Genomic DNA, 27,915 nt, shown 5'->3' with positions numbered 1-27,915 from the left:
GGGTTGTAGCCTTTGCGTGCTGGCCCCGCCTTTCGCTTGCGGCGCAAAGCGATGACGACATTAGCCCGTGTCGTCGCCGGGACTTGGAGTCTTGGTGGAGCCACGCGCCGGTGAGTGAGGGAGGGAGGGAGTGGGTTGCGGGCGGGCAGCCGGGTCCAGCAGGGGGGCAGTGCAGAGTAGTGCAGCGGAGTCTCCAGTGTGTCACGCTATGTGTGTAACCGGCCGCGCCATAAAGGGTCTCTCGGGCCTGCCTGCGGGGATCCGGCAGCGGCGGGACCTGTGCGGCTCGCTCGTGCCGGTGCCTGGCGGAATGGCGACCCTCGGTTTCTCCGAGTGCTGGTGCGGAAACGCAGCGCTGACTGGGGGCTCCTCCCTTCCCCCTCTCCGCCCCGCCCCAAGAGGTGCACGTGGCTTTGAACTTGGGAATCAAAACTCGTGGAAGAGATGATATGTTCTATTACAGTGGTCTCCAAAATTTTTTGATTGCGCACCCCCATCAGTAAAAAATTTTTGAGCACACACCCCCAATATATGTATATTTATTTGTTTGACATACAGACCAAGTGAGGGCGCCAGTGTCAATCCGTATATTAAATATTAGTAAAGGTTAATTTCTTATTTTTGTAGATACAAAATAAATATAAATAGAAGTTCTAATATTTTCTTCCCACACCCCAATGGATAGTCTTGTGCACCCTGTGGGGTGCACGCACCCCATTTTGGAGACCACTGGTCTATTAAACCAGCTAGATAGTTGCAAACAAATTCCTTGCTTTATTTGCAAGCATTTGAGCATACTAGCCCATCATCAGGAATAGGAGAGAGCAGAGATTGGAAAAGTTCCCTAGGGAGAAATGAAAATTCATATTTCATATTTGAATTTGGGACATGCATAGACTGTCCCAGTTTTAAGGAGCTGCCCCAGCCCTGGTTCTCCCGAAAGAACAAGGGGGCCATCGCTGTCACGTCCAGGGCAGCTCTGCAGCTGGGGTGCTTTGTGATGGGATGGACTGGTTGTTCCTCCCTGCCTTGCCCAGTCCACCCTGGTTCCTTGTATCCTGAACGCTCCCATACAGGTTGCTAAAAGTGGGAAGGTACAAAAATTGTCCCTAAAGGGACACCACCTGTTTGAGGCAACAAATGACTTTTCACTGTTATCAGTGACATTTAAAGTTACTGGAATTAGAAGGCTGAGCAAAGCACTGACTTTTGTGTTGCAGCGTTTTCTTGTTGCACTTGCTGGCACTTTGCTTGCATAGCAGCAGTGGCATCTTTTTCCTCATACCAGTGTAGTTCCCTTTCTGTGTAGCAGCAGAAGAGGGAGTAAGGAAGAAGGGAATATTTGTTTAGAAATCAGTAGAGGAGGGAGGAAGTAAAAATATGTCACCAGAATTGAACACTGTGCCCTCACCCCAAAACTGACTCGGAGCCTTTGGAAAAGTAGCTAGAGGCAGCTCCTTGTAATACTCTCTCCTCTATTTTTAACGTGAAGGGTCCAAACTCCTAGTTTATTGCAAATGTTGGTTTTGTGAGATCTGCATTAAATAGCCTATCTTTAAACAGTAGAGAACTCTGTTCAAAAAATCCCTGAACAACCTGAGCCACCTTTTTGCAATTTTAGTTCTTCCATGGTTTCTTATTTCCCCCACATGGACATAGGGATACTATTCAACTGATCTAGATACCTAGAAAATTACTATAAGCTGAGTCATAACTCAGTTTGATCTGCCCTCCCCCCCTTCTTAAAATATGCTGTTGGTTAGCTCCAGATGGCATCACTGAATTTTTTGGAGTATACTGAATGCTGCAGTAATGATGTCTACTATGTTTTCTGTTAATTGTTTTCTTGCCAAGGCACTGAGTAAAAATCTGTCTAATGTTTTTGTTTCAATATGCATTTATAATAGGTTTAAAATGCTACTGATTTGTAGTAAGCTTCTCAGTATTTCTGTAACATCCAGCATTCTTTTTTCTTAGTGGCAGTCTTGAGAGAGACTTTTCATGAAACATCCTAATTCTTAAGAAAAGATTCAGGAAAAACCATTAGAAAAAAAATGTCAGAAATACCAACAGAAAATGCAGAAGGGCCAACAGAGGATCTGGAGCCCACAGTTCCTGACACAGGGGAAAAGGTGAACTCAGATGATAAGCAAATTGAAAGAGAGGACTCGGGACCAGACAAGACAGAGTGTGTTGAAACTATGTCGAAGAGACAAAGGAAGAAGCTATTGAAACAGAAACAGTGGGAAGAACAGAGAGACATGCGTAGGTACGGTTCGAACTGTGACTCTTCTACATGGTGAATTCCAAAAATAACTAGGTATGGGAAGCAGAACTTGTGCATAAATGCTGTGTACAGCAAAAAAAACCCCCCAGAATTTAAGTCAGTGTTTGAACAAACGAAGCATGGGATAAGTCCTCAGCTGTCCTATCTGAGGATCAAGGAACTTTTGATGAGCATCTTCCTCACTCCCAATAGGCCTGTGGTGCAGCAACTGTTTCTCAACTTGCCATGAAAGCCAAGAGGGGGGTGCCTTTCAGAACCTGTGAATCTTTTCCCTAATTGGCCAAAATAGTTGCCTTGGAGAAGTAATGTTCATTGTTACTTCTATATGAACCAGCAATGCATGTGCTGGCTGTTAGCCCTGCTTGACTAATCAATGAAAACCAAACATCAGTGGCAGATTTCCTCTCTGACAATACAAAACAATGCTGCTGGGTGGCTCGTGGTCTTTCAAAATAAGACCCTAGTGGTAAGTTTTCACACTCTTTCTACAATGTTCTGCAGAGAAAGGGATTGAAGAATAGGGCTGCTTTTGATTTCTCCAAATGTTAGCTGTACACCAAAGAATAATTTCCCAGACAGCAGCTGTTTGGAACGAGCTTCTTAAGTGTTAGTGAAAGATGTGTCCTTGTTGGTTTATGTAGTAAACTTACATAGTGTAGCAGTTACAAAGCAGACCTTTTAAACTATATTTGGTACAGTCTGAGTCAGTAATAGCAGGTCTACTTGACAGACAGCTCTCTGCTTGGTTATTCATACAGGGGTTTAAAACCTTATGGCCTGTGAGCACTGTGCTGCAATGCTGGCTATATGGCTGCAGCAGCAGACATGACTGGAATAAGTGCTGAAAATAACAACTTGTCACGTTTGTGGCTGATGTTAGTTTTGTGCTAATAGCAGCCATGACACAGACCAGAAGCTCTCCCTTTCAAGCCTGCTGTTAACAAGCGTGAAAGTGATTAACAGCTGAATGATTAGCTGAGCCTGTCAATGTTGTAACTGACCCAGTTATTGCTCTGTAAGGTAAGCACATGCTGTGTCTGCACTGATGAGCCGCCACACTTTAACATGGCTTAGACAGTGCCTTCAGTATTTGGTTAGTGGAAGATAGGAAGTGGTTTGCACCATTTTCTTGAGTTAAAGAGCTTGCTGCCTTAATTGTGGATGTCTTAAGCAGCTTTGGCTGTATATCTTTTTGTTACCTGTGACATAGGTTTATTTAAAAACTGCTGTAGTTTAATATTTTCAGATTCTTATTCATGTTGCATTTTCAAAACATAAGAAAATGATGAATGATATTTTTCTTATTTACTAAATAATTTGCTTTTTGCTCATAATTTGCATCAAATCAGACTTCTGGATGTGCCCTGTGGATGACCTTGACAAATTCGTGATGGTGTAACCTGCCTGTGGTGTCTTTGCCTGGCTCTTGCACCCAGTAGCAGAACACCCATCACATCAAACCCTTCATACGTTACAGGATCTATTGTATAAAACTTGACCTCAAAATTAGTAATTTCTTCTCATTCTTTTCTGATATAGAAAAACATGTACCCTGTAAGGCTTATTGATTTTTAAAGATTATAATAAGTTTAGGTGCTAACATTTCAGATTTTAGTTTAAACAGGCATATTTTAAAGAGAGAGAAACAATTTGAAAACGAGTGGTTTCTTTCAGCTGTGGTATTCCTACTCCTTTTTGCATATATGACCTGATTCTGATCCCTTTGAAATGGAAGAGCTTCTTTCCATCGAGTTAGTAGATTCTAACCCAAACAACTTAGTGCCATAAATATACCCATGACTTTACAAAGAAAGATGGGGGTCTACTTGCAGTTGCATTTCAAGCTGTCCCCTTTGCTAAGCATTATGGTGGGCTACCCTACTAGATAGGACAGTGGGACAGCTCCATGTTCTTCCTTAACTTCTTCAAGTATATTTTTATCTCCCAGGAGCTGTAGCATATAGAACAGCTGACTATTTTTTTTACTACTTTTTTTAGGCAGAAGCGAAAAGAAAAGCGCCAGAAAAGAAAACTAGAACGTCAGTCTCAACCAGAATCTAACAATGAAGGGAGTGACAGAAAGCGTATGCGTCGGGATATTGTTCCTAGCAACCTTCGCCTTATTGTAGACTGCAGTTTTGACAGTCTAATGGTATTAAAGGTAAACTAAATTTTGCTATTGAAAGCAAAAATCTTAGGCATTTTCTGGTACTACTGTTGGCATGATCTGAGAGTGGGGACAGTTCTTTCAATTTTTTTCTGCCCAAGAATAATGTTTGCTATACAACATGAATTCATACATTAGCATGTATGTTAGCTGCTTAAATGTTGAGGCTTCAAAAGATGCTTCTGTCCAAACTTGCTAGAAATGCAGCTACTTTTGTGGAGACATGGTCCTGTAAATTGACTGCATCTGAGAACACAAACTACTTCTGTTTTATGTAATATGTACATCATGTCAACCATTAAATTCCAGGCCATTCGTGTTCTCTGGGAGCTCATTCTACAGGTACTACAAAGGCTCATTTTGTTAGGCCTCCTGCTCAAGGAGTTCTTGCTGCCCCTAGCAGAGTTCACAGGGGCCCATGGGTTGCAACATAGTCAGCCATGATGATGCTCACATCTGTTTCAACTGCTTCAGAGGTAGCTGGTGAAGTGGACCAAATAAATTGATTTGTTTTTTTATGAATGTGAGGATAGCTAAAATCAAGATGACTTCTGGTTAACCCAGAAATGACTGGAATAAGGTGGATTGGGAGGAGGGTGGTCAGTAATCAGAAGGTCAAGGAACTGTGTTTGGCTAAGTGGGCCAGATTCACAAACTAAAGATGTATTAGACATAGGTCTAGTAGTGAATTAAGAACTGGACCTAAATGTGCAAGTTTTTCTCTGTCTACTTGAAGGTAGTACCTTTTCTTTCTGATTTAAGTTTTTCTATAAAAGCTCTCATTTTTAGGCCCTCAGGACTAGCCTGCTGTGACGTTTTTTATGTGCAGCTATACAGCAAGGCCTCTTAAACTGGAGTTAGTGCAGAATGTATCTGGCAGCTTGTTGAGTCAGAGCGCTCAGTGTTAATAGTCAGTGACACTAGTTACGTAGTAAGTTCCTGGACAAAATTGAAACTGCTGGTTTGACACTCTGAAGTCCTAAATGGAATGTGTTATTGGCTAACAAAGTAATGATTTCTAGAGTCATGCTAAATACAAACTATCTAGGTTTTCATGGGGGAGTGATGGAGAAGTGAAAATAAATTTTTCAAATTATTTATGGATGCTTCAGGTTGTCCTAAAAAATGTAATGTAGAAATACCTTAGGTTTTTGTGGGTGAAAGAATGTTACAGTTAAAATATGCATGGTAGAAATATGTTCTATTCCTGGGAATAAGTTGAGTCTTGCATTTGCTTCACATTGTTCTAAATCAACATGTGATTAAAGCTGACTAAAGAATGTGATCTTAAGAAGCCACAGAAATTTGTGTGATTTGCTCACAGCAACTTTTACTTTTTTTTTTCTTTTTCTGTTTCTTTTTCTTCCTTTCTAAGATTCCGATTTTTCTCCCAACCAAGAACCTGTTTTGCCGCTTAAAAGCTTCCTTTTTCTCTCTCTAGCCTCTGACTGATTCTTGTAAAGTATTTTGTGGTGATCTATCTGAGGGAGACTGTATAATTGTGTTATCTGCAGGATGTCAAGAAGCTTCACAAGCAAATTCAGAGATGTTATGCAGAAAACCGCAAAGCTTTGCATCCTGTACAGGTATGTACAACACATAATGCATGTAAGCACTTCCTGTGCTCTGAACATGCAAGAGGCAACCCTTGCCCCAACAGGTGAACAATTAACTTAGAACACTGTCTTTTTCATATTTCTATTTACTACAAAAATAATCCTCCTGGTAATAAGCTCAGTAAACATGCCTAGATACATGAAGGAGCATGTGATTTTTTTTTTTTTTTTTTTTTTTACTGTAAGGACTGCCAGATGCTTGTATACTTTTCTAAGCAACTTACTAATGCTTAGTTTTCTATCTGCAGCGCAAGGACAAAACGAAAATAAAAGCTTTTGCCCTTGTACCTTTAACTGCTTGTTCAAAGAATAGTCTTACTGACATCAGTAAGGGTTTGACGTAACCCTTCAGAAGGAGAGACATTTTTTAGGAAAACATGGCAGCATATGGAATTTGGACTTTATGCACTATTTTTCTTTTATTCTCTTCCAAGTTTTACTTGACCAGCCATGGTGGTCAGTTGAAAAACAATATGAATGAAAATGACAAAGGATGGGTCAACTGGAAGGTAATAACATTTTTTCAAGTGTTTATTAATACATCAGAGGTGTTGTTAGAAATAATAACTTAAGTCTTAATGGATTTTAATTATTTTGAATGAATTTTGCTTCATAAAAGTAATAGCTAGTTCAAGCTACAGCTTAGCCTATTTAAGGATAGGCATTTACTGACTTAATATACACCTCAGTTCTGAACAGTGGTCTACAGTGACAACCTTTTTATTTTTTTTAAAGCAGAAGTGTTACTTGTATAGTAGAAAGAAAGTAAAGTAGTTAAAGGGAGAGGATAAAACTGCATCAACTTTATGAAAGATTACCATCCACTGAATGGTAGGTTTGATAAGACTTTTTTTTCCCAGAAACCTTCAGGCAGATGCTGACCCTTAGTCGATCCACCAAAAGCTTACTATTCTTGAAAGAGAGACTATTTAAAATCCCTGATATCCCCGGTATCTCAAGTATTTGTGGAAAAGTTGGTTATCTTAGGCCATTTTTTTATCTTTTCTTCTTGTTTTTCCTTACAGTCCTCTTAAACTAAACCAGTATTCATGTGGTAAACATCCCAATAACCTGGCAACCCAGCCAGAACTTTCTGTGTGTAAGTTGTTATAGAGCAGCAAGGTCTTATGACTGCTTTTCTGTAGCTACAGCCAAAACCTGTCCTGCCAAGCAAGGGACAAGAGCTGAACACTTTATTCTGACTTCCATTTATGAAAATAAAAATTTGGGTAAGATGTTGGTGTTCAGGGGCTTATATAAGTTTCCAGGGAGAATCATAAGAGATCAACCTTGCCTCTTGTAATTTTATATGGGTGCCAGAAAGCTAACTGGCACCTATTTGCAAGCTACTGTTTGAAAGCTGGGCCAGTAATGGTGGGATGGGGACTTGGTAAATACTAAGCTTTAGTGGTATAGTGCAGTGTAAACAGGGATGTGAGGGAGAAAAACACTCTGTGGACTGGCTAATACACTATTCCACTGATACTGCACCAGTGCCATCTTGCTAGTTCAGTAACTGACAGCTTGCATCTATACATTTTTTAGCTATATCTAATGCTTGACTATATTAAAAGCCTGTACAGTGTTCAGTTGTATGCAGCTTGGAACTTCTGTTTGTCTTAAAGGATATCCACATTAGGTCAGAGCACTATAGTGAACTGATGAAGAAAGAAGACTTGATGTATCTTACTTCAGATTCCCCTAATATACTGAATGAACTGGATGAAACCAAAGCCTACGTGATTGGAGGGCTGGTGGATCACAATCACCACAAGGTAGATGTTTTCTGTGTCTGTATCTTATTTATTTATTTGCAGTATTGCATACAATAGTTTCATAGTTTCTAGGGTCGGAAGGGACCTGAGCAGATCATCTAGTCCAACCCCCTGCCATGGCAGGAAAGAATACTGGGGTCAAATGACCCCAGCAAGATGTTCATCTAACCTCCTCTTAAAACCCCCGAGGGTAGGAGCCTGCACCACTTGGAAGCTGGTTCCAGACCCTAGCCGCCCTGACCGTGAAGTAGCGCCTCCTGATATCTAACCTAAACCTTCCCTCTGCCAGCTTGTGACCGTTATTCCTGGTCACTCCTGGCAGTGCTTGGGGGAACAGTGACTCCCCCAATGCCTGCTGATCCCCCCCTGACTAGTTTATAACAGGCCACTAGATCCGCCCTCAGCCTTCTCTTTTGGAGGCTGAACAGGTTCAGGTCCCGTAGCCTCTCCTCATGGGGCTTGCCCTGCTGCCCCTTGATCATGTGAGTGGCCCTCCTCTGGACCCACTCCATGCTGTCCACATCCCTCCTGAAGTGCGGCTCCCAGAACTGGATGCAGTACTCCAGCTGCGGCCTGACCAGTGCCGCATAGAGGGGGAGGATCACCTCTTTGGACCTGCTCGAGATGCATTTGTGGATGCATGACAGGGTGCAGTTGGCCTTCCTGACTGCCTCTCCACACTGCCGGCCCATGTTCATCTTGGAGTCAATGATGACCCCAAGATCCTTTTCCACCTCCGTGCTGACAAGAGGGGAGTTGCCTAACCTGTAGTATGGTGCTGGTTGTTCCTCCCGAGGTGCATCACCTTGCACTTGTCTGTGATGAAACCCATCCTATTCTCATCCGCCCACCCTTGTAACCTGTCTAGGTCTGATTGTAGCCTGTTGCATCCTTCCAGTGTGCCCACGTCCCCCCACATCTTAGTGTCATCAGCAAATTTGAACAGGGTGCTTTTTACCCCCTCGTCCAAATCACTGATGAAGATGTTGAATAGTGCAGGCCAAGATGTTGAACAGTGCGGGCGCGAGGACCAAGCCCTGCAGAACCCCACTGCCCACGTCCTTCCAGGTTGAGAAGGACCCATCTACTACCACCCTCTGGGTGCGGCCCTCCAGCCAGTTGGTGACCCATTTGACTGTGTGGGTGTCTACACCACAGCCCCCCAGTTTCTTAATGAGAACGGGGTGAGAGACAGTGTCAAAAGCCTTCTGGAAGTCCAGGAAGACTATATTCACTGCTACCTCTGCATCTAATGATCTGGTGATCTGATCATAAAAGGCCACCAGGTTGGTCTGACAGGACCTGCCACTAATGAACCCGTGTTGGTTGCTCCTAAGCATGCAGTGCCCTGCTGGCCCCTCCTGGATGTGTGCCAGCATAATTTTCTCAAACAGCTTGCCTAGGATCGAGGTAAGACTAACCGGCCTATAGTTTCCCGGGTCCTCCTTCCTGCCTTTTTTGAAGATGGGTACAACAACAATATTGTTGTTGTACATCTGCAAACTAGCAAATAGAGAAATACTTCATTATCCAGTTTTTGTGCAGTAAATCACAACGTTGTGGCTTTAATGATTATAGATACCACAGACCACAGAAACCAAAGACTCATTGGTGTTGTTTGTTTGTTTGTTTGTTTGTTTGTTTTTAAAGATGGTCTGGGTGCCTATACATGTGGTGGGGAAATGGGGGTTAATTAGAGCAGCTTTCAGGAGCTGCTGTAATTAAAACACCCACAGTCACTTTTGTATTCAGCATCCTGCATTTCAAAATGGTGGCAGGGGTGCTTTAACTGAAGCGTATTTGACAAGCTTTAGTTAAAATGCCCCCGCTGCCATTTTGAAATGTGGGATGCTGAATACATGAGACTCTCCAGCATGCTGGAGCATTCCAATTAGAATTCTTTTCTAAACAGAATGCATCAGACCAAGTGTATAGGCATTCTTCAATTTCATCCTGCTTATTACCATACTTATATTTTAAATTCCATTTCTATGTTGCTGAGGGCCAGGTTTTTTAATAGCTGTCTTGGATCTCCTGTGTATGCAGTTATATGCATGCCTGTACACAGATTTTCACAAATGTATATCATAATACAGGCACAGAACAGCACTTGGATCTTGGCTGTACTGTTTTAAATAACTTTGCTTGTTACTGTGACTTAGTTAAGGAGCACACTTGCATTTAGACTCTATTTCCACACCTGGACATGGAGTCACACTGTGTGGAACTGGTGTGTCGCTGGGAATGCCATGTAAAGGTTAGAGAACTCTTAAGAATGCTTTCCTTTGGATAAAGTAGTGACCCAAGCTATTTCCTTTGAGCTATGTAATAATTATATACATGACATTTAAAAACGAATAATTCTGCCTTGCATAATTTTTCACAGTCTAGCAATTGCTGCGAAAGACTGAGAGAAATAAATCAGAGCTTCAACTACCTGTGTCACACTTTATCAATTTTCAGTTTTTCCAGAAAACATGAAAGCATGAGAGGTTTAAATGATTTTTTTAATCACTTAAGGGGTGGAGCAGGCACGTGACAGAGCTGTGGCCCATTGGAGGGGGAGCTCCTGTAGCTGCGCATACATGGGGAGGGGCATGTGCATCCCAGATCTGCGTGAGGCGAGCAGGCTGGAGCCAGAGTTGTGCCAGGCTCTTTTCAGCAGGAGCTGGGTTCAGGACAGGTGGTGGCATTGGGGGGTGGGCTGCAGCCACCCCAGATTTCACCATAGTTTCACTCCCAGCATCACTACCTGCCAAGCACAGCCCCAGCTCAACCCATGCACTGGGAAGAGCCGAGGTGTGCCAGGTGTGCAGTGGCAGTGCTGGGAGCAGGGCTGTGATGAAATTTGGGTTGGCTGCAGCCCCCTCTGTAGCCCCCTCCCAGCACTGCTGCTGCCTGCCCCAGCCAAGAGGAGCCCAGCACAGCCCTGGCTCCAGCCTGCGGCTATAGCTTGCCCACCCCACCTCACGCAGATCTGGTGGCACATGCCCCCCCATGCCCTCCCAGAGTGCACACAGTGGGAGGAGCCACGCACCCATCCCCCCAGCAAGCTACAGCTCCACCCTCCTTGCCCCCTCCCTCACTGCGTGGGGAATTGATCTGCCCCCCACACCCCTTCCACCACAACAGTCTTACCAGCTGCATGCAGCTGGGCTCTGCTTCTTGCTGCCTGAGTGCTGCGCTGCGGCTGCACGCGCAGACGGATATTTATTGGCCACTTCAGGCCAATTTACAGCACAGTTAATTTTCTTTATATTGGTACCGATCTGATATCCGACTGATGTATTGGCGTACCTCTAATAATTAGGGATGGATAAGAGGGGCACTAGTGGTAGACACCAATTTGGGTGCCAGAATCATCCTCCACACTGATGGAGTCTGTGCACCTGCAGCCCCACAGTGTAGTTCTTGCAGGAGTGAAAGTTGGTGTATGAGCAAGAGCTAGGGCAGGTAGCGCACATGGCTGCAGCAACAGAGCCTCTAGGGACTGTTTTGGACTCCTGCACCTGCCCCACTGCTGCTCTCAGAATCTGCGTGTGATTCCCCTCATCCTTTCAGAACCCATGCATTTGCCCAGGATGCAAATCCTGCTTGTTACAGCTCTGAGTGTGACCATGTGACATATCAGTACTTAATGTAGTTTCAAAGAACATCTTTGAAGAATGCATAGTTTTGTCCAGATGTCTATACCCTTTTTAAGTATATGGCATTGCTTGCAACAGCTGTGCTGATTAAAGTGTTGGTAATGTTTTCTGTTTCCTTCCTAGTGACAAGAAGAAAAGAAGGTAATCTCTGTTAATTATTATTTTTGGTATCTTCACTGTAGGGGATCACTTACAGAAAAGCACTAGAGGAGGGAATTAATCATGCGCAGCTCCCTCTTGGAAATTTTGTGAAAATGAACACCCGGAAAGTGTTGGCAGTTAACCATGGTAAGTCATGAGGTTGTAAAATGCAAATTAAAATATGACTCTTCAAAAGCAAGCCAGCACATAGAGACCTAATCTTTATTTTCACCTATTTGGATCTCTTAAACAAAGTGGCTCTCTCTAGGAGGTAATAGTTGGCCCAGTCATCTTCTCGTGTTTTTGAGATGGTAAGGTTTTAAGGTGGAATCTTCAAAAGTATCTAAGTCCATTAAGAGTGCAAGTTCCTTTAACGTTTCCCATAGAAAGCATGTAGTTTTTGAAATTTTGGCCTATAATGGGTAATTGTTCAGCTTTCCAGACATTCTAGAAAATTTAACTAATTATTAAAATATTGGGATTTGTCCAATGGGTTTCTGTTTTCTTTGAAAAAATTAGAGGATCAGTTTCTGTCCCTGTCTGACAATCTTTATTGTTCATTAGTTACTTGAGAGCTACAGAATTTGGGTTGCTCCTAAATGCATTTAGCAAGAGCTGCAAGAATATGTACATAGTTTCTTTGTACATTGTAGTTACACGTACATTTAAGTTGACGACTGTACTAAACTTAATTATGCTGTTTCTCTGTGCTTTGACATCTGGCATCTCTTTAATTTGGTTTGTTTAAGTATAAGCCTACACAGCATGGTTGTTTCTCAGTCCTACTTTGATTTGTCTAGTTATGCTATCATATGAGTCTTCCCCTCCCCATGGATTTCTTCTGTTTTGTGTTGTTTTATTTAAACTTTCCCAACCTTGGTTTTATCATCTGACCTTTCTTTTGGTGGTAAAAATGCTCCCCCAACAATGTCAGAAAATGTTGCTAATAGGCACAATTACATGGAAGCATTATATATTTAAGCAGTGGAGAACCAACTCTAACACTGAATCTCCCATCACTAATCTTAACTAAACTCCACATACTTGAAACATTGTGCACACAGTGGTCTTTTAGCTTTAATTATCAACTACAAAGTTGAGAACAGTGTTTCGTATGTAAGGGCTGTTCAACTGGCAGGCCATGTGCAGCCCACAAAGAAGTTGGCTGGAGCCTGGGGCCCACAACTTTGGCTGCTACCCCCCCACCCCCTGTTGCTCCAGCTGTTATTGCCAGTGTCCAGGCTTCTCCCTCCTCTAGGTTCTGTGTTCTATGCCTGCCCCAGAGGACAGTGCAGTATGGCACAGCATAGTGCAGGTGGGGCCAGGTCCACACATTACAGAGTCAAGGGCATGGGAGGGAGGCACCCAGGTAGGCATGTAGTGCAATCGATGGGGGAGGCTGGCCACGTAGGTGCACAATGCAGCGGAGGGAGGGGCATCCATGTGGTATGCAGCCCAGGGGTACATGACCCATACTGGTATCGTCTGTGTGGTATGTGGGCCCCACTAATGCAACCCGTGGGGCATGTAGCCCCCAGCCACTTAGAAGTTGGACAACATTGTCATATTATCCATTTAAAGCTATAGAATACTAGCTTCTTCTGTTTAGGTAGGACGTTGTGTAGCAATTGCATGCTGACCTCTAGTGTTGAAGTTTTGAGAAGCTGTCTTTGACTAGATTGAGTACTAGGCTTAGTAAACAGAGTTATAATCTGACTTTCCCACTGATTCACTAAGTGATCTTGTACAAGATGCTTAGGGCCACATTTTAAGGTACTTGGGTATCCAGCTTATGTTGAAATGTTAGTGTCCTTGTGATGTAGGTACATGTACAATGAAATTTTTGATGGATGTTTTCTTAAAGATTTTTAGGGCAAAAGTTGACATGAACTAATCGCATACAGTAGTTAAAGTTAAAAAATCTTAGTTGAGGATTTTAAGCAGAAAAGCCAGGAAACTTACTTTAGTCTCTTACACATTCTAACCTTGATATAAGGTCCACTTTCAATAGGATTACTTACAAGTAAGTCATTACTGGATATAAGGAAAAAAAACCCTCTGTAGAATTCTTGTGTGCATGCATGTGCAGGTAGCGAATTACTTTTTCATTGATCTTTGATATACAGGTGGGCGGGTCATTTTTGACCTGGAGGGATGTGGACAGTGGAGTTCCACAGGGCTCGGTCCTTGGGCCTGCACTGTTCAACATCTTCATCAGTGACTTGGACAAGGGGGTGAAAAGCACCTTGTTCAAGTTTGCACATGAAACTAAGATGTGGGGAGAAGTGGACATGTCAGAAGAGAGGGACAGGCTACAGCTAGACTTGGACAGGTTACAAGGGTGGGTGGATGAGAATAGGATGGGTTTCAACACCAGCAAGTACAAGGTGATGCACATGGGGAGGAAGAAGCAGCAGCATACCTACAGGCTAGGGAACTCCCTTCTCGTCAGCACAGAGGCAGAAAAGGACCTTGGAGTTATCATTGATTCCAAGATGAACATGGGCCGCCAACGTGAGGACACAGTCAGTAGGACCAACCGCACCTTGTCATACGTCCACAGATGCATCGTAAGCAGGTCCAAGGAGGTGATCCTCCCCCTCTATGTGACCCTGGTCAGGCCACAGCTGGAGTACTGCGTCCAGTTCTGGGAGCTGCACTTCAGGAGGGATGTGGGCAGCATGGAGAGGGTTCAGAAGAGGGCCACTCACATGATCCGGGGGCAGCACGGAAGACCCTATGAGGAGAGGCTATGGGACCTGAACCTGTTCGGCCTTCGCAAGAGAAGGCTGAAAGGGGATCTGGTGGCCATCTATAAACTTACCAAGGGGAACGAGCGGGGAATGGGGGAGAGCCTGTTCCCCTCAGCACTACCAGAAGTAACTAGGAATAACGGCCATAAGTTGACTGAGAGTAGATTCAGGCTGGACACTAGAAAGCACTGCTTCACAGTCAGGGTGGCTAGGATCTGGAACCAACTTCCAAGGGATATGGTGCTTGCTCCTACCCTGGGGATCTTTAAAAGGAGGCTAGATAATCACCTTGCCGGGGTTATTTGACCCCAGCATTCTTTCCTGCCCATGGCAGGGGGTTGGACTTGGTCTGCTCAGGTCCCTTCTGACCCTACCAACTATGAAACTACTGTCCGGTTTTTTTCTTTTTTCTTTTAAAATATACATATGTTGCCTTTGTTGCTATTACCTTGTAATAGAAAAATCGAATGCCTATTTGGTTTTGGCTTTGGAATTTATGCCCCTACAATATGCACCAAACTTGAAATTGGCACAGCATAGTATTGAGGTCTAGTTTGTAAGGTGACCAGTTCTGCTTATCCTTTCTGACCCAATTTCTGAAGTGCTAGATGTGGGAAAGTCTCTAATATAAACTTTTAAACAGAATTATAGTTGTCCCGAGCATCTTAATGAACTATCACCCTCTAGAGATAGAGATGATCAGCAATTGCACCATTAAATTTGAAGTATAATTAGTTCCAAAGTATATTTGTTCTTGTATTGCTAATACTGGATCTCCATATTTTACCAAGCCTTGTTAATGTTTATTTGCGTTTCAGTAACCTTGGTGTTGCCTGACATAAATGCTCTAGCACTACTAATGAAGCTTCCTATGTAATACAGTTTTGCAAGTAAGGAGCCAGTGTAAGTTGAAGTTTTCCTTTCAGGATCCCAGTCTTTCTTCACGCTGAGCACAACAATCTTCCTTCTAGAAGTTCTGCTACCCCTATCCTATTATTTTCTGTAGATTTGTCTTGTTTGTCACCGGTGCAATATCATCAGCAAAATCAGGCTCATGGAACTGTTTTGTCCCGACCACTGCATTCCTGTACTGCTTTTATCAACAGTATTGTTCATTTGGAATAGTCAAGGACTAGATAAAGATGAAGAAAACAGGATACAACCTATTCTACCTTCTGTGGTAATTGGTTTGTTACTATCATCATATTATTACATCTTTAGGAGACTGTAAATTTTGCAGTGTTTTCAGAAAGCACAGTCTGTGCATCAGTGAAGTAGATGGTGATTAGTATCTTGGATATCAGAGGTGTGTCCTAATGAGTGCACACATGCAGGGGTGTGCATTTCCTGAGGGACAAATAGCACTAAACAAGCACTGACCCAGTAAAACAAGCACTAGTTTTTTTTTGAAGGGGGATGAATCCATGACACCTATTTGTTGCTTCAGCAGAATAAGGAATGCGTAATGATAAGATCACGTTCTGAACACTTAATCAGGAGAGGATTGCCATTTGAATTGACTTAACCCAAGACTTCCATTCCAAGTATTCCTTTCCATAGTTCTCAGAGTCCCTGCCCACTCTAGCACTGAAATCCCCAAGAAGAATTACGTTATCTTCTTTGGGGACAGATGATAGGACTTACTCAAGTTTAGAATAGAATTCTTCTTTTATTTCATCACCTGCTTCAGGAGAATATCCACTGATGACTTGCAAGGCAAATCTACAGAAAATGATAGAGTAGAGGTGGTAGAACTCCCAAAAGTAAGATTGTGGAGAGGTTCAAGGTGAGGAAAGACTGGACTCTTGAAAGGATAAAGTGACTCCTGACTGCTGGATTGATCATTGATAAGTTCAGTAATGTCCATTCCTTTTGCCCCAAAATGATGTAACCAAAAGAAACAACCAAGGAAGAGGTTGAATATGAAAACCCTGCTAAAAGTAATCATCTCCAGCAATGTCTCAGTGAAAAACTACAACACCACTGATCACTGGGAGATCCTCAAGCAAGGCATCCACAAGGCATTTGAAGAAACTCTAGGCTTTTCCACCAAGAAATATCAGTCAGCCTAATGAAAATGATAGGGAAATTCAGGCTCTCGGAGACAGAAAAAGGAGCGCCTTTGAAACTTGGCAGAATGCTGTCAACTCCAAAAAGACGCAAGACATTTATCACCACATTAAAGCCAGAGGAAAATTCAAGAGCAAAAGAACAAGTGGTGAGAGGACAAAGCGAAAGTCAGGTGCAGGGTGCTGAGGGAGTTGGCTGATGATTTCAGAGCTGCTGACCATTATCTTGAAAACTCATGGCAATCAGGGGAGCACCCAGATGATTGGAGAAGGGCAAATATAGTGCCCATTTCTAAGAAAAGAAAGGAGGAGGATCCAGGGAACTACAGACCAGTCAGCCTCACCTCAGTCCCCGGAAAAATCACAGAGCAGGTCCTCAAGGAATCCAGTTCTAAGCACTTGGAGAAAGAGAAATTGATCAGAAACAGTCAGCAGGGATTCATCAAGGGCAAGTCATTCCTGACTAACCTGATCATCTAGGATGAGATGACTGGCTCTGTGGATGCAGGGAAAGCAGTGGACATGATATACCTTGACTTGACCAGGACTTTTGACATTCTTGCATGCAAACTTAGGAAGTATGGGTTAGATAAACCAATTATAAGGTGGATAGAAAGCTGACTGGATTGGGCTCAACAGGTAGTGATCAGTGGCTCGAGGTCTAGTTGGCAGGCAGTATCAAGTGGAGTACCTCAGGGGTCGGTCCTGGGGCCAGTTTTGTTCAGTATGCTGGGGGTGGAGATAGGATTCGGTGTGACCCAAACAAATTGGAGGATTGGGCCAAAAGAAATCTCATGAGGTTCAACAAGGACAAGTGCCAAGTCCTGCACTTAGGACAGAAGAATCCCATGCACTGCTATAGGCTTGGGACAAACTGGCTAAGCAGCAGCTCTGCAGACAGGGTTACAGTGTACAGTAAGCTGGATATGAGTCAATAGCCTTCCTGGCAACAAGGACAGACTGACAGCATACTGGGCTACATTAATAGGAGCGCTGCCAGCTGATCAAGGGAAGTGATTCTTCCCCTCTATTCTGCACTGGTGAGGCCACATCTGGAGTACTGTGTCCAGTTTTGGGCACTCACTACAGAAAGGATGTGGACGAGTTGGAGAAAGTCCAGTGGAGGGCAGTGAAAATGGTTCGGGGGCTGGGGCACATGACTTCGGAGGAGAGGCTGAGGGAGCTGGATTTATTTAGTCTGCAGAAGGGAAGACTGAGCGGGGATTTGCTAGCGGCCTTGAACTACCTGTAGGGTGGTTCCCAAGTGGATGGAGTTAGTGTTTTCAGTGATGACAGAACAAGGAGCAATGGTCTCACATTGTATTCAGGAAAGTTTAGATTGCATATTAGGAAAAACTTTCTGACTTGGATGGTGGTGAAGCATTGGGATGGGTTACCAAGACAAGTAGTGGAATCTCCATCCTTGAAGGTTTTTAAGGCCTGCTTGACAAAGCCTTGGCTGGAATGACCTCATTGGGGATGGTTCTGCTTTGAGCAGGGGGTTAGGCTGTCACTAGATGACCTTCTGAGGTCCCTTCCAACTGTAATTGTCTGTATTTATTCTATTATTCTGTAAAAGAGATTAAAAAGTTTGCCAACAGCCATGACTTGTATAGTTTCTTCAGCACAACTAAAATTTTCTGTGAGCCAGGCACACAGTGTCATTCCCCTGAGGTCCAAGGATGGAACAACGCACTTTAAAGACAGCTCCACCATCAACTTACGGTGGAAGGAGCACTTTTAAGAGATACTAAATAAATCCTAATGTCAAAGATGTTACCATTGAAGCCATTCCATAACACCCTATTAAGGTCTACCTTTCAGGTCCAACTTGTCAGAGGGCCTTGAAAGCCATTAAATAGATAGGATCACATGGTTTGTTGTTTTCTAATACAATACTAGCTGAAATATATAAGCATGGTGGAAAAAAGCTCTGTCTCATAACGATGCATTGCTGTTATGAAAATCTGAAAACATTAACAGGTTCATAGTGACTGGAGAGATGCCAGAATCATGACCATATCCAGGAAAGAAGATGAATCAGATTGCTGTGATTATTGTGGTATTGCAGTCCTGTCCATAGGTGGGAAGATCATCTCCCATACTCTTCTCAGTAAATGCACTTCCTTCTTTGAGGAGATTCTACCTGAGTCCCAATGTAGCTTCAGACCACTCAGAGGTACAGTAGGTATGATCTTTGTTGCAGAACAGCTGCAAGAGAAGTGCTGTGAGCAATACTGAGGTCTTTACATGGCTTTCAGTGACCTGACTAAGGCCTTTCAGTCAATCAACAGAGGCCGTATGGAACACCCTGATGAGATTTGGATGCTTGCCAAAATTTGCCATTGTCAGACTCATTCATGATATGACAGCAGCTGTCCCAATGGCTTGGAAAGAGACCTCTCCACTATTAGAACTGGAGTCAAGCAAGGGTGTGTTATTGCACCAACACTCTTTTCTATCTGTATCATAGCTATTTCACATCTCACTGCTGAGAGACTTCCATCTGGAATTAGCACCTAGTATTGCATGAATGGAAATCTCTATTTAGCATCAACTGGTTACATTCCAAATCCAAGATAACCAACACTTCCATTATGGATATTCAGTACACTGACCATTGTTGTGTGTGCCCACTTGCTTGAAGAGCTCCAGGTCACTCTTGATAGCTTCTCTGATGCCTATGAAAAGTTTGATCTTACTGCCAACTTCCCAGAAACCAAGAATATTAATCTCCCCTCCGCCCCCAACCAGCCGTTTTCCCTCAAATGTTACATTTAGAGGGCGTGCCATGAAGAATATGAAGCATTTCCCTACTAGGTAGCCACCTTTCTCAAAAAAGTAAATATAGACAACAATATCCAACACCAGATAAAATCTGCCAGTGCTGCTTTTGGACATCACTGAAACCACAGTGGCAACGGGGGATGACATAGTAGGGGACCTACAGATCGGTAGCCATCTGGGGGACAGTGATCACCTAAAAGTACAATTCAACATAAGGCGTCGAGTGGGTAAGGTAACCAGTAGGGTGAACGTGCTGGACTTTAGGAAAGCTGATTTCAGCGAACTCAGGCGATTAGTGAAGGATGCACTGCAGAGTAGTAGTTTTGAAATGATGGGAGCCCAAGAAGGGTGGCTGTGCCTTAAGGAAGCTATCCTTCGAGCACAAAGCGAGACGATCCCCGTGCGAGGTAAAAGAGGGAAAGGGGCCAGGAGGCTTCCCTGGCTGACCAGAGAAATCCAGGGCAGACTAAGGGCCAAAAGGGGAGCACATAAAAAGTGGAAACAGGGAGAGATCACCAAAGAGGAATATACCTCTTCTGCTCGTGCTTGTAGGGAGGCAGTTAGACAGGCCAAAGCTACCATGGAGCTGAGGATGGCAACCCAAGTAAAAGACAATAAGAAATTGTTTTTTAGAGATATAGGGAGTAAAAGGAAGGCCCAGGGAGGAATAGGACCCCTGCTAAATGGGCAGAAACAATTGGTGACGGACAGAGGGGACAAGGCTGAACTCCTCAACGAGTTCTTCGCCTCAGTGTTCCTAAGCGAGAGGCATGACAAGTCTCTCACTGGGAGTGTAGGGAGGCAGCAGCAAGGCACCAGACTTCCATGCGTGGACCCTGAGGTGGTGCAGGGTCACTTGGAGGAACTGGATGCCTTTAAGTCGGCAGGCCCGGATGAGCTCCATCCGAGGGTACTGAAGGCACTGGCCGACATCATTGCAGAGCCACTGGCGGGAATATTTGAATGCTCGTGGCGCACGGGTCAAGTCCCGGAGGACTGGAAAAGGGCCAATGTGGTTCCCATTTTCAAGAAGGGGAGGAAGGAGGACCCGGGTAACTATAGGCCAGTCAGTCTCACCTCCATCCTTGGCAAAATCTTTGAGAAAATCATCAAGGCTCACATTTGTGAGAGCCCGGCAGGACAAATTATGCTGAGGGGAAACCAGCACGGGTTCGTGGCAGGTAGATCGTGCCTGACCAATCTAGTCTCTTTTTATGACCAGGTCACAAAACGCCTCGACGCAGGAGGAGGGGTGGATGTCGTATACTTGGACTTCAGGAAGGCCTTTGATACGGTATCCCACCCCATACTGGTGAACAAGTTAAGGGGCTGTGACTTGGATTACTGCACAGTCCGGTGGGTGGAGAATTGGCTGGAGGGTCGCACCAAGAGAGTTGTGGTGGATGGGTCGGTTTCGACCTGGAAGAGTGTGGGCAGTGGGGTCCCGCAGGGCTCGGTGCTTGGACCGATACTCTTTAATGTCTTCATCAGTGACTTGGACGAGGGGGTGAAATGTACTCTGTCCAAGTTTGCAGATGACACTAAGCTATGGGGCGAAGTGGACACGCTGGAGGGCAGGGAACAGCTGCAAGCAGACCTGGACAGGTTAGACAAGTGGGCAGAAAACAACAGAATGCAGTTCAACAAGAAGAAATGCAAAGTGCTGCATCTAGGGAGGAAAAATGTCCAGCACACCTACAGCCTAGGAAATGACCTGCTGGGTGGCACGGAAGTGGAAAGGGATCTTGGAGTCCTAGTGGACTCCAAGATGAACATGAGCCGGCAGTGTGACGAAACCATCAGAAAAGCCAATGGCACTTTATCGTGCATCAGCAGATGCATGACAAATAGGTCCAAGGAGGTGATACTTCCCCTCTATCGGGCGCTGGTCAGACCGCAGCTGGAGTACTGCGTGCAATTCTGGGCGCCGCACTTCAAGAAGGATGCGGATAACCTGGAGAGGGTCCAGAGAAGGGCCACTCGTATGGTTAAGGGCCTGCAGGCCAAGCCCTACGAGGAGAGATTAGAGAAACTGGACCTTTTCAGCCTCCGCAAGAGAAGGTTGAGAGGCGACCTGGTGGCTGCCTATAAGTTCATCAGGGGGGCACAGAAGGGAATTGGTGAGTATTTATTCACCAAGGCGCCCCCGGGGGTTACAAGAAATAATGGCCACAAGCTAGAGGAGAGCAGATTTAGATTGGATATTAGGAGGAACTTCTTCACAGTTCGAGTGGCCAAGGTCTGGAACGGGCTCCCAAGGGAGGTGGTGCTCTCCCCTACCCTGGGGGTATTCAAGAGAAGGTTGGATGTGTATCTAGCTGGGGTAATGTAGGCCCAGCACTCTTTCCTGCTTATGCAGGGGGTCGGACTCGATGATCTATTGAGGTCCCTTCCGACCCTAGCATCTATGAATCTATGAATCTATGAATCACAGAGTCCTAAACCAGATTTCTTGTCTAGCAGGCTGTTGTCATTCCTACCCTGTTGTATGGGTGTGAAACTTGATTGACATACCAGAAGCACCCAAAAACTTTGGAACATTACTGTTGCAACCCTATCAGCAGGGGACCCCCAGAGTTTTTTTTTCTCCTTTGTGCTTCTACTTGTCCTAAGGAACAGACTGTCCTGGAATAATGCCTTCATTCATCAAGCCTCAGCTCCACGGTCCTTATATTGGACCCTGCAGCTGCAGTGAGGGAGCCTCTGCCAGCCCCACGTGACCACCCCACTGGGTTCTGACAGAAATTATTCTTTCCAGAGTCAATCAGTAAGGAGACGGAACAACAAAATAATGTACTGCATAGGATAAAAGAATTACATGAGTAAAACTGTCTGTAGGCTTGGAGATAACTTTGTTCATTTTGCTTTTCTGTCTTACATTCTCATGTGGCTACAGCTTCGCTCTTCTGAAAGACCTGCTGGCATTCTTAGAAATTAGCCTTGCTGCTGATATTCCTTCCACCACCACCACCCCCCCAGTCCTGGCAACTAGGGTCTCCCAACTGGGGAGAAATCCAAAAGACTCTACATAGCCCACAGCTATCTTCCTAAATCACTTCCAACCAGCACCCACCACCAGCATTCTCATCAGTCACCACAATTCTCCATGAAGCTCTGATCTGCCCAGGTGGGGGGTCAACTCTGTGAGATCTCTTTTCTATGGAGGAGCTGATTTCCCTGTTCACAGACACACAGTGTTGTGGTTGTGTGCTAAATGCTTCATTGATTATCTTCAAGTGGCATCATGAAATTACACAAGTACATTTATGTCAAATATTATAGTACACACAGATACGGAAATGGCAAAACTAAACTCATCTTCATGCTAGCTACAAAGAGAGACTAAACATGATAGGAGTAAATCTGATTTGGAAAAACATCCATGCGTGCCACATAGTGACCCCACTCCCCACCCAAAAGACAATTTGGTTTGAGGGTGAATCTGTGACAGTTACTCTTGGCAAGGTCTAAGGGAAATCCTGCATGTTGGTTGACAGGATGGAAGAATGAATGCCAGCATTCTGGCTCAAGCAAACACCGCTAGCATTGAAACCATGTTTATATGACACCAGCTCTGTTGGACAGGACATGTCATAAGGATGCCAGCACCCAGCTCCCAAAATAGGTCCTACACTCCAAACTCATTGGTGATCCCCACTCTAGAAGTAGGCAAAAAAAGAGATTCAAGGATACCTGGAAAGCCACTCGGAAGAAATACATTATTAACATCAGTCCCTGGGAGACTTGAACACTAAATCGTCTCCAGTGGTGCCATGGTGTACGACAAGGTATTTTGACAGGCTATTTGGAATTGGACAATTGGTAACCCAATAAGAAATTGTTTTCAACTTTCCTCTTCTTCCTGTTCTATCTCTTCCTGGTTTAAAAACTAAGTATCTTCCCTGCTAATGGGGTTTCCATAATTTCTAAACCTATGCTTGCATGGTGTTCCTTTTTCTTACATGTTTTGTGTTCGTAAATCCTCTACTAGCATCTACTAACTTGAAGAAGTGGCTTAAGATGTCTTCATCACTTCCTTTCTGTTCACTTCTTTCCCTTCCAGTTTGGACCTGCATTTTGCATTTCCACTATCTTCGCATTTTGAGTCTTTTTTTCCCCTTACTGGTTCCCAAATGAGATTTCTTGCCCACAGCTACCTTTGATTATTTGGACTCTTTCTGTACGTCCATTCTTAATGGTCCTTCTTGTCTTTTACAGGTCTTCCACTACCATGTTTTCTAAGCCAACCTGCACCTCCTACTACTAAGTTAAATTTGCCTCTTTCAAGAGTCTATTCAAGAATTTTTACATTATGTTGTTGTGCGCACATTGTAGGGCTTTTCCATACATGTGTCTTCACATTTTCTCTTTTGGCAACCCTCTGACCCTACAGTTCTGACCCGACCCCCGACCCCCCCCATCCCAAATCAAGACAATCTGATTTTTGCTTGCCTGTGATAGCATGGGATTGGATTGGATTCTGATTCAGGAAGTGTATTGCTATGTTGTTACAACTGTTGCCCAAAATAGTTGTGCCAGATAGAGATGCATCTTATAGTCTTAACTGAATTGGAGATACAGAAGCATCTGCTGAAATGAACTCTGGCTCCCAGAAGTTTATACATCTTTGATTCATTTAATGTGTAAGGTGCTTCTCTGCTCTGCCTTCTGTCTGATTTCAGACTAACATAGCTAACTACAGCTCTCTGCACAGGGCAATAAGTGTTACAGGGAAGGTTGCATTTAGGGCATGCATTAGCTTGATTTGGGAGGAGCTGAGGTTGGGGGGTGTCTAAATCATGATGACAAAACAGTTATGCTTGCTTCTCCAGTGTTTGCATGGTGAAGACCTTTCTAGGGAGGGGAGAGAGGACTTGAATGTTTTTGTTTTGGATAGCTATTTATCTATCACCATCCTTTAGCAAAGGAAAAAAGCACACGTGAATCTTGGGCCTCGGTGAGTATATTTTTGTAGGAGTCTCTTGGTACAGCTTGTCTAAATCACTTTCAGTGCATGCTACTTTGGGAGAAGAGGGGAGGCGTTTAATAGAATTAAGCCTACTGCAAAAGCAGAGCTGCGTTGTGAGTTCCTGTAACAGCCAATATATACTTCTAAGCTTGAATACTTTAGGAATTAATTTCTTTCCCTGTCAGGAATTTCAGTTACTTCATTGTTGGATGGATTATGGTCTGTCTTGCAGTTTTTGAGATCATCCTTGCATACTTGGAGAAGAAAGACTGGAAGGAAGCATTTTTCAGTGTCTTGCCACAGCGGAAAGGAGCTGTCCCACTGGGTGAAGCCAATGATGACTCAAAATGCCTGCTGCTTGGGAAGGAAGCTGCTGAAGATGATGACTTGGACAGTGACTAGGCCTTGGAAAAAGTGGGCAGGAACAAAATAGACCTGTAGCATAAGGAGTAAAAACAGGACTTGAATTATCTGAACAATCTATCATATTAATGCTATGTAACTGTTAAAGTGGCTAGGCATAGTGCCATTTTTGGACAATGGGTGTAGAAGGATGAATGTTATTTTTACCTTTTGGAATTTTTTTGTTTTTAGTAGCTTTTTATAAACTAAATTAACAGCAAAAGCAGAATTTAATTTTGTTTCCTAAGGAAGCTAATATTTATTTTTTTCCTTTTAAAAATGTTATTTGATATGTCCAGAGTGGTTGTATTGTCTTCTCTGGAAGCTTGTGACAGAAGATAATGATGAACATTTTCGTAATAATTGCATATGAATTACCCCTCTTTTTTTTTTTACCCATCCCAGCTCTGTAGAAGTAGCAAATGTTAATGGTTTAGGGAATCTCAAACCCAATACCATAGTGCCTGTTGCAAAGTATGAATAATTGGAAAGATAGCAATGAAGTTTGGGTTTGTTTTGTGGTTTCTTTTTTTCCCTAAGCAGTCATATTTCTATAGTCTTTGGGAACAGCATTGGGAGCCAGAATGCTGTCTTTAGCAAGTCACTCCACTACTCTCTTGGCATACTTGTCTACAAAATGAGGATCCTGTTTTCTGGCAGTGGGGCTTTATTAATCACATTGTCTGCTAGGTGTTTTAGTGACAAGATGTCAAACTTCTCTGGCCTTTTGAACTTGCATCTCTGCTCATGCTTTTTTTGGCAGTGGCTTCCCTGCTCTTTAAAAAAGATGCAAAGACAGCCCTGGAGATGGAAAACCATTTTCAGACGTGCAAGGCTGTTTTCCTGACCCTTCTGCTTGTACGGTTTAGAAGGCTGCCACTTTTACCTTTTATGAGTTTTGGGATCTTGCCATTTATCCCGAGAGCTAGATTATAATCAGTAACTTTCCAAATATAATGTGGATGGTTGTAAATTTTGGTCAGTTCTGACCTGGATTTGAACAGGCAACATAAATATGACCAGCTTTGCATCAGGTTCCAGCCCTCCCTTCTGTTTCCACTGTTTAATTGGGAGTTGAAGTAAAATATGTTTACATGTACAGGTAACTTGCAGTTGTACAGATCGCCAACAAACTGACTTGAAATGGTTGTGTGACTTAGTAAAAATAAACGGGAGCACAGTCATTTGCCAGTTAACTGTGATGAAGTTTCATGTGCCATAAGGCACTGTCTGCAGTTTACTACCCAGCTAAAATATTGAAGTCTGGAATGCTCTAGAGCTCTCAGAAGCTGGATAAGACTAGACAAAAGCCATCTTGCTTGTTTTAAGGAACCAAAGAAATATATAGCATAAACAAAGTAATTCTGCAGTTAAATACTGAGTTCCTCTCTTAACAAATGTGTAAAATGGCAAAACTACAAAGTATTACACGCTTTAATGCTGCGGTACTGTGTGTCACTGCATATAGCATCTATTAAACCTGACCCTAAGAATTTTCTAGTTTCTCTGATGTTTGCTAAGTATTTCTCATGTGTACTCTTTTCTTTTCTGTGTCAAGCTCTTATATCTATTTCCAAATGTTAAAAATTGTATCTATAATTTATACATGTAGAATTAATTGCAGCACTCTTAAAGGTAGCCTTATTTCATGGTTTTATAAATTAAGCATTTTTGCTATGTGGCAGGTAAAAGATACTTTTTTTTAACAGAAAAAATCCACCTCCTATAACTTCACTGATGAACAGTGCATGTTAGACAGGGATTCAGATTTTTAAATTCTGAGTACTGAATGACTTTTTAAAATCTGCTGATTTCTCTGCCTACCCCCCCAACAAATAATTTAGACTTCTGTATTATTACACATGCATGCACTCCTCCCTCCGTGCTCCCATCACTTATAACAAAATTCCCTTTTCAAGTTTTCTCTCTAGTGTTTTTATCCATCACCCCTGTTGGGTTTTGACTGCACTAACACATCAACGGGTCGTGGGGCTTGCCTTACCAGGCTGGCTTAGTTCGCAGTAAATTTAACTGTAATGAAATGACCTGTCTCTGTGTGACCTAGTTCTTAGAATTCATTAACTGGCATATTCTGTTCTTTTCTTCTTTTGAGACTACACTATGTTAGTGCGAACTAATGTTTGTATGGACATCTCTGATTCTCACTAGTTTGGCAGTCCTCTCACCTGCCATCTCTCACTCTTTTCACCCTACCAGGAGCAACCACTCTGGGCATCTGGATGGCCTCTATGATCTGCAGTCATGTTGACCATATGCCATCTGTCTTTTTAAATGCTGCTGCACAGCCAGAATTGGGCTGTTTGTGACTCCATACTCCTGGGGCTTTGGTAGATATTACACTTATGATTAACCAGTTAATCACATCTTTAGTAGTAACCTGGCCATACATTCATGTATGAAAATGTTGTGGTTTATTCTTTTATTTATTACACACATCTTGTATAATAACTTTGTGGCTAGTTGCCATTGTGCGTTAAATCAAATGGATGGTCAGCATCAAGCAACTGATCAGTGCTTCCAGCTGTGGAGCCCTTTGATCAGCTGACTGGTGCTCCAAGCCATTGGGCACCTGTCTTGCTACTTGCTGGTCACAGGTGGAGCCCTGGATTATTACCCTGAGTGCCTCCTGCACTGCCAATAAGGCATGATGGCAGTGCAGGAGGAACCCAAAATCATGCCTTTGGCCACGTACTTGTGGCATAGCAGTAGATGTGATTGTTGGAATCACAGCTGGGATCCCATCATGGCTTTCATTGTCTGTCTCTCAGGAGCCCTGGAGTTAGTGGCACTGAGGCTAGCATTATTGTACAACAGCACTGCACCATGTCTCATGCAGGACTCCAAGAAAATATGATGGTTCAAGGAGTCCAATGGGAGCATGGCTGAGTAAGTAGGAAACACACCCAGGACACCCAATAATGTCAGATGAACAGTAAGGAGTTTAAACTGGATTGTTTGAAAACCCAGGATTAAAACTAGGTTTTACTGCAGACCTCGTAGAGAGAAACAGACCGAGTGACTGTGATAAAGGAGAGACCTTGCGAATGAGCTCTTTATACTACAGGAGCATATGAAGACACCACTGTGGACGTCCTGTCTGACAGCCCTGTGGAAAGGAAGTCAGCCATGAAATATCTTTCACCCAACACGCATAATATTTTTTTTTGTAAGTGTTAAGTACTTGATGCCTGGTGGTGTGGTTTTTATTTCTTAGTGTTTACCACACACACGGCTGCTGGATGCTACCATGTTAGGTAGCATCCAGCTTTTGGTACCAAGAC

At 43.6% G+C, this 27,915-nt stretch overlaps 1 protein-coding gene across 1 annotated transcript; it reads left to right on the top strand.

The window, feature by feature from the left end:
* TRMT10A (tRNA methyltransferase 10A) lies at positions 1 to 27,915 on the top strand. The gene is made up of 8 exons (XM_090031855.1): positions 1 to 110; positions 1,978 to 2,269; positions 4,286 to 4,448; positions 5,969 to 6,040; positions 6,505 to 6,579; positions 7,696 to 7,845; positions 11,675 to 11,780; positions 24,444 to 27,915. The coding sequence occupies exons 2-8, from the start codon at positions 2,055 to 2,057 to the stop codon at positions 24,611 to 24,613; spliced, it is 951 nt and encodes a 316-aa protein (XP_089887981.1). The 5' UTR covers positions 1 to 110; positions 1,978 to 2,054; the 3' UTR covers positions 24,614 to 27,915.

Source organism: Crocodylus siamensis, chromosome 2 (genome assembly GCF_052110815.1).
Source record: "Crocodylus siamensis isolate JL-2025a chromosome 2, ASM5211081v1, whole genome shotgun sequence".
Lineage (NCBI taxonomy): Eukaryota > Metazoa > Chordata > Crocodylia > Crocodylidae > Crocodylus > Crocodylus siamensis.
This window is presented reverse-complemented; position numbering and strand designations above follow the sequence as displayed.

Excerpts from the sequence above, each read along its gene's own strand:
- TRMT10A (XM_090031855.1), top strand. The coding sequence starts at position 2,055 with ATGTCAGAAATACCAACAGAAAATGCAGAAGGGCCAACAGAGGATCTG. Across the intron at positions 2,270-4,285 it reads GAACAGAGAGACATGCGTAG|GCAGAAGCGAAAAGAAAAGC; the intron begins GTACGGTTCGAA and ends TACTTTTTTTAG. Across the intron at positions 4,449-5,968 it reads ACAGTCTAATGGTATTAAAG|GATGTCAAGAAGCTTCACAA; the intron begins GTAAACTAAATT and ends TGTTATCTGCAG.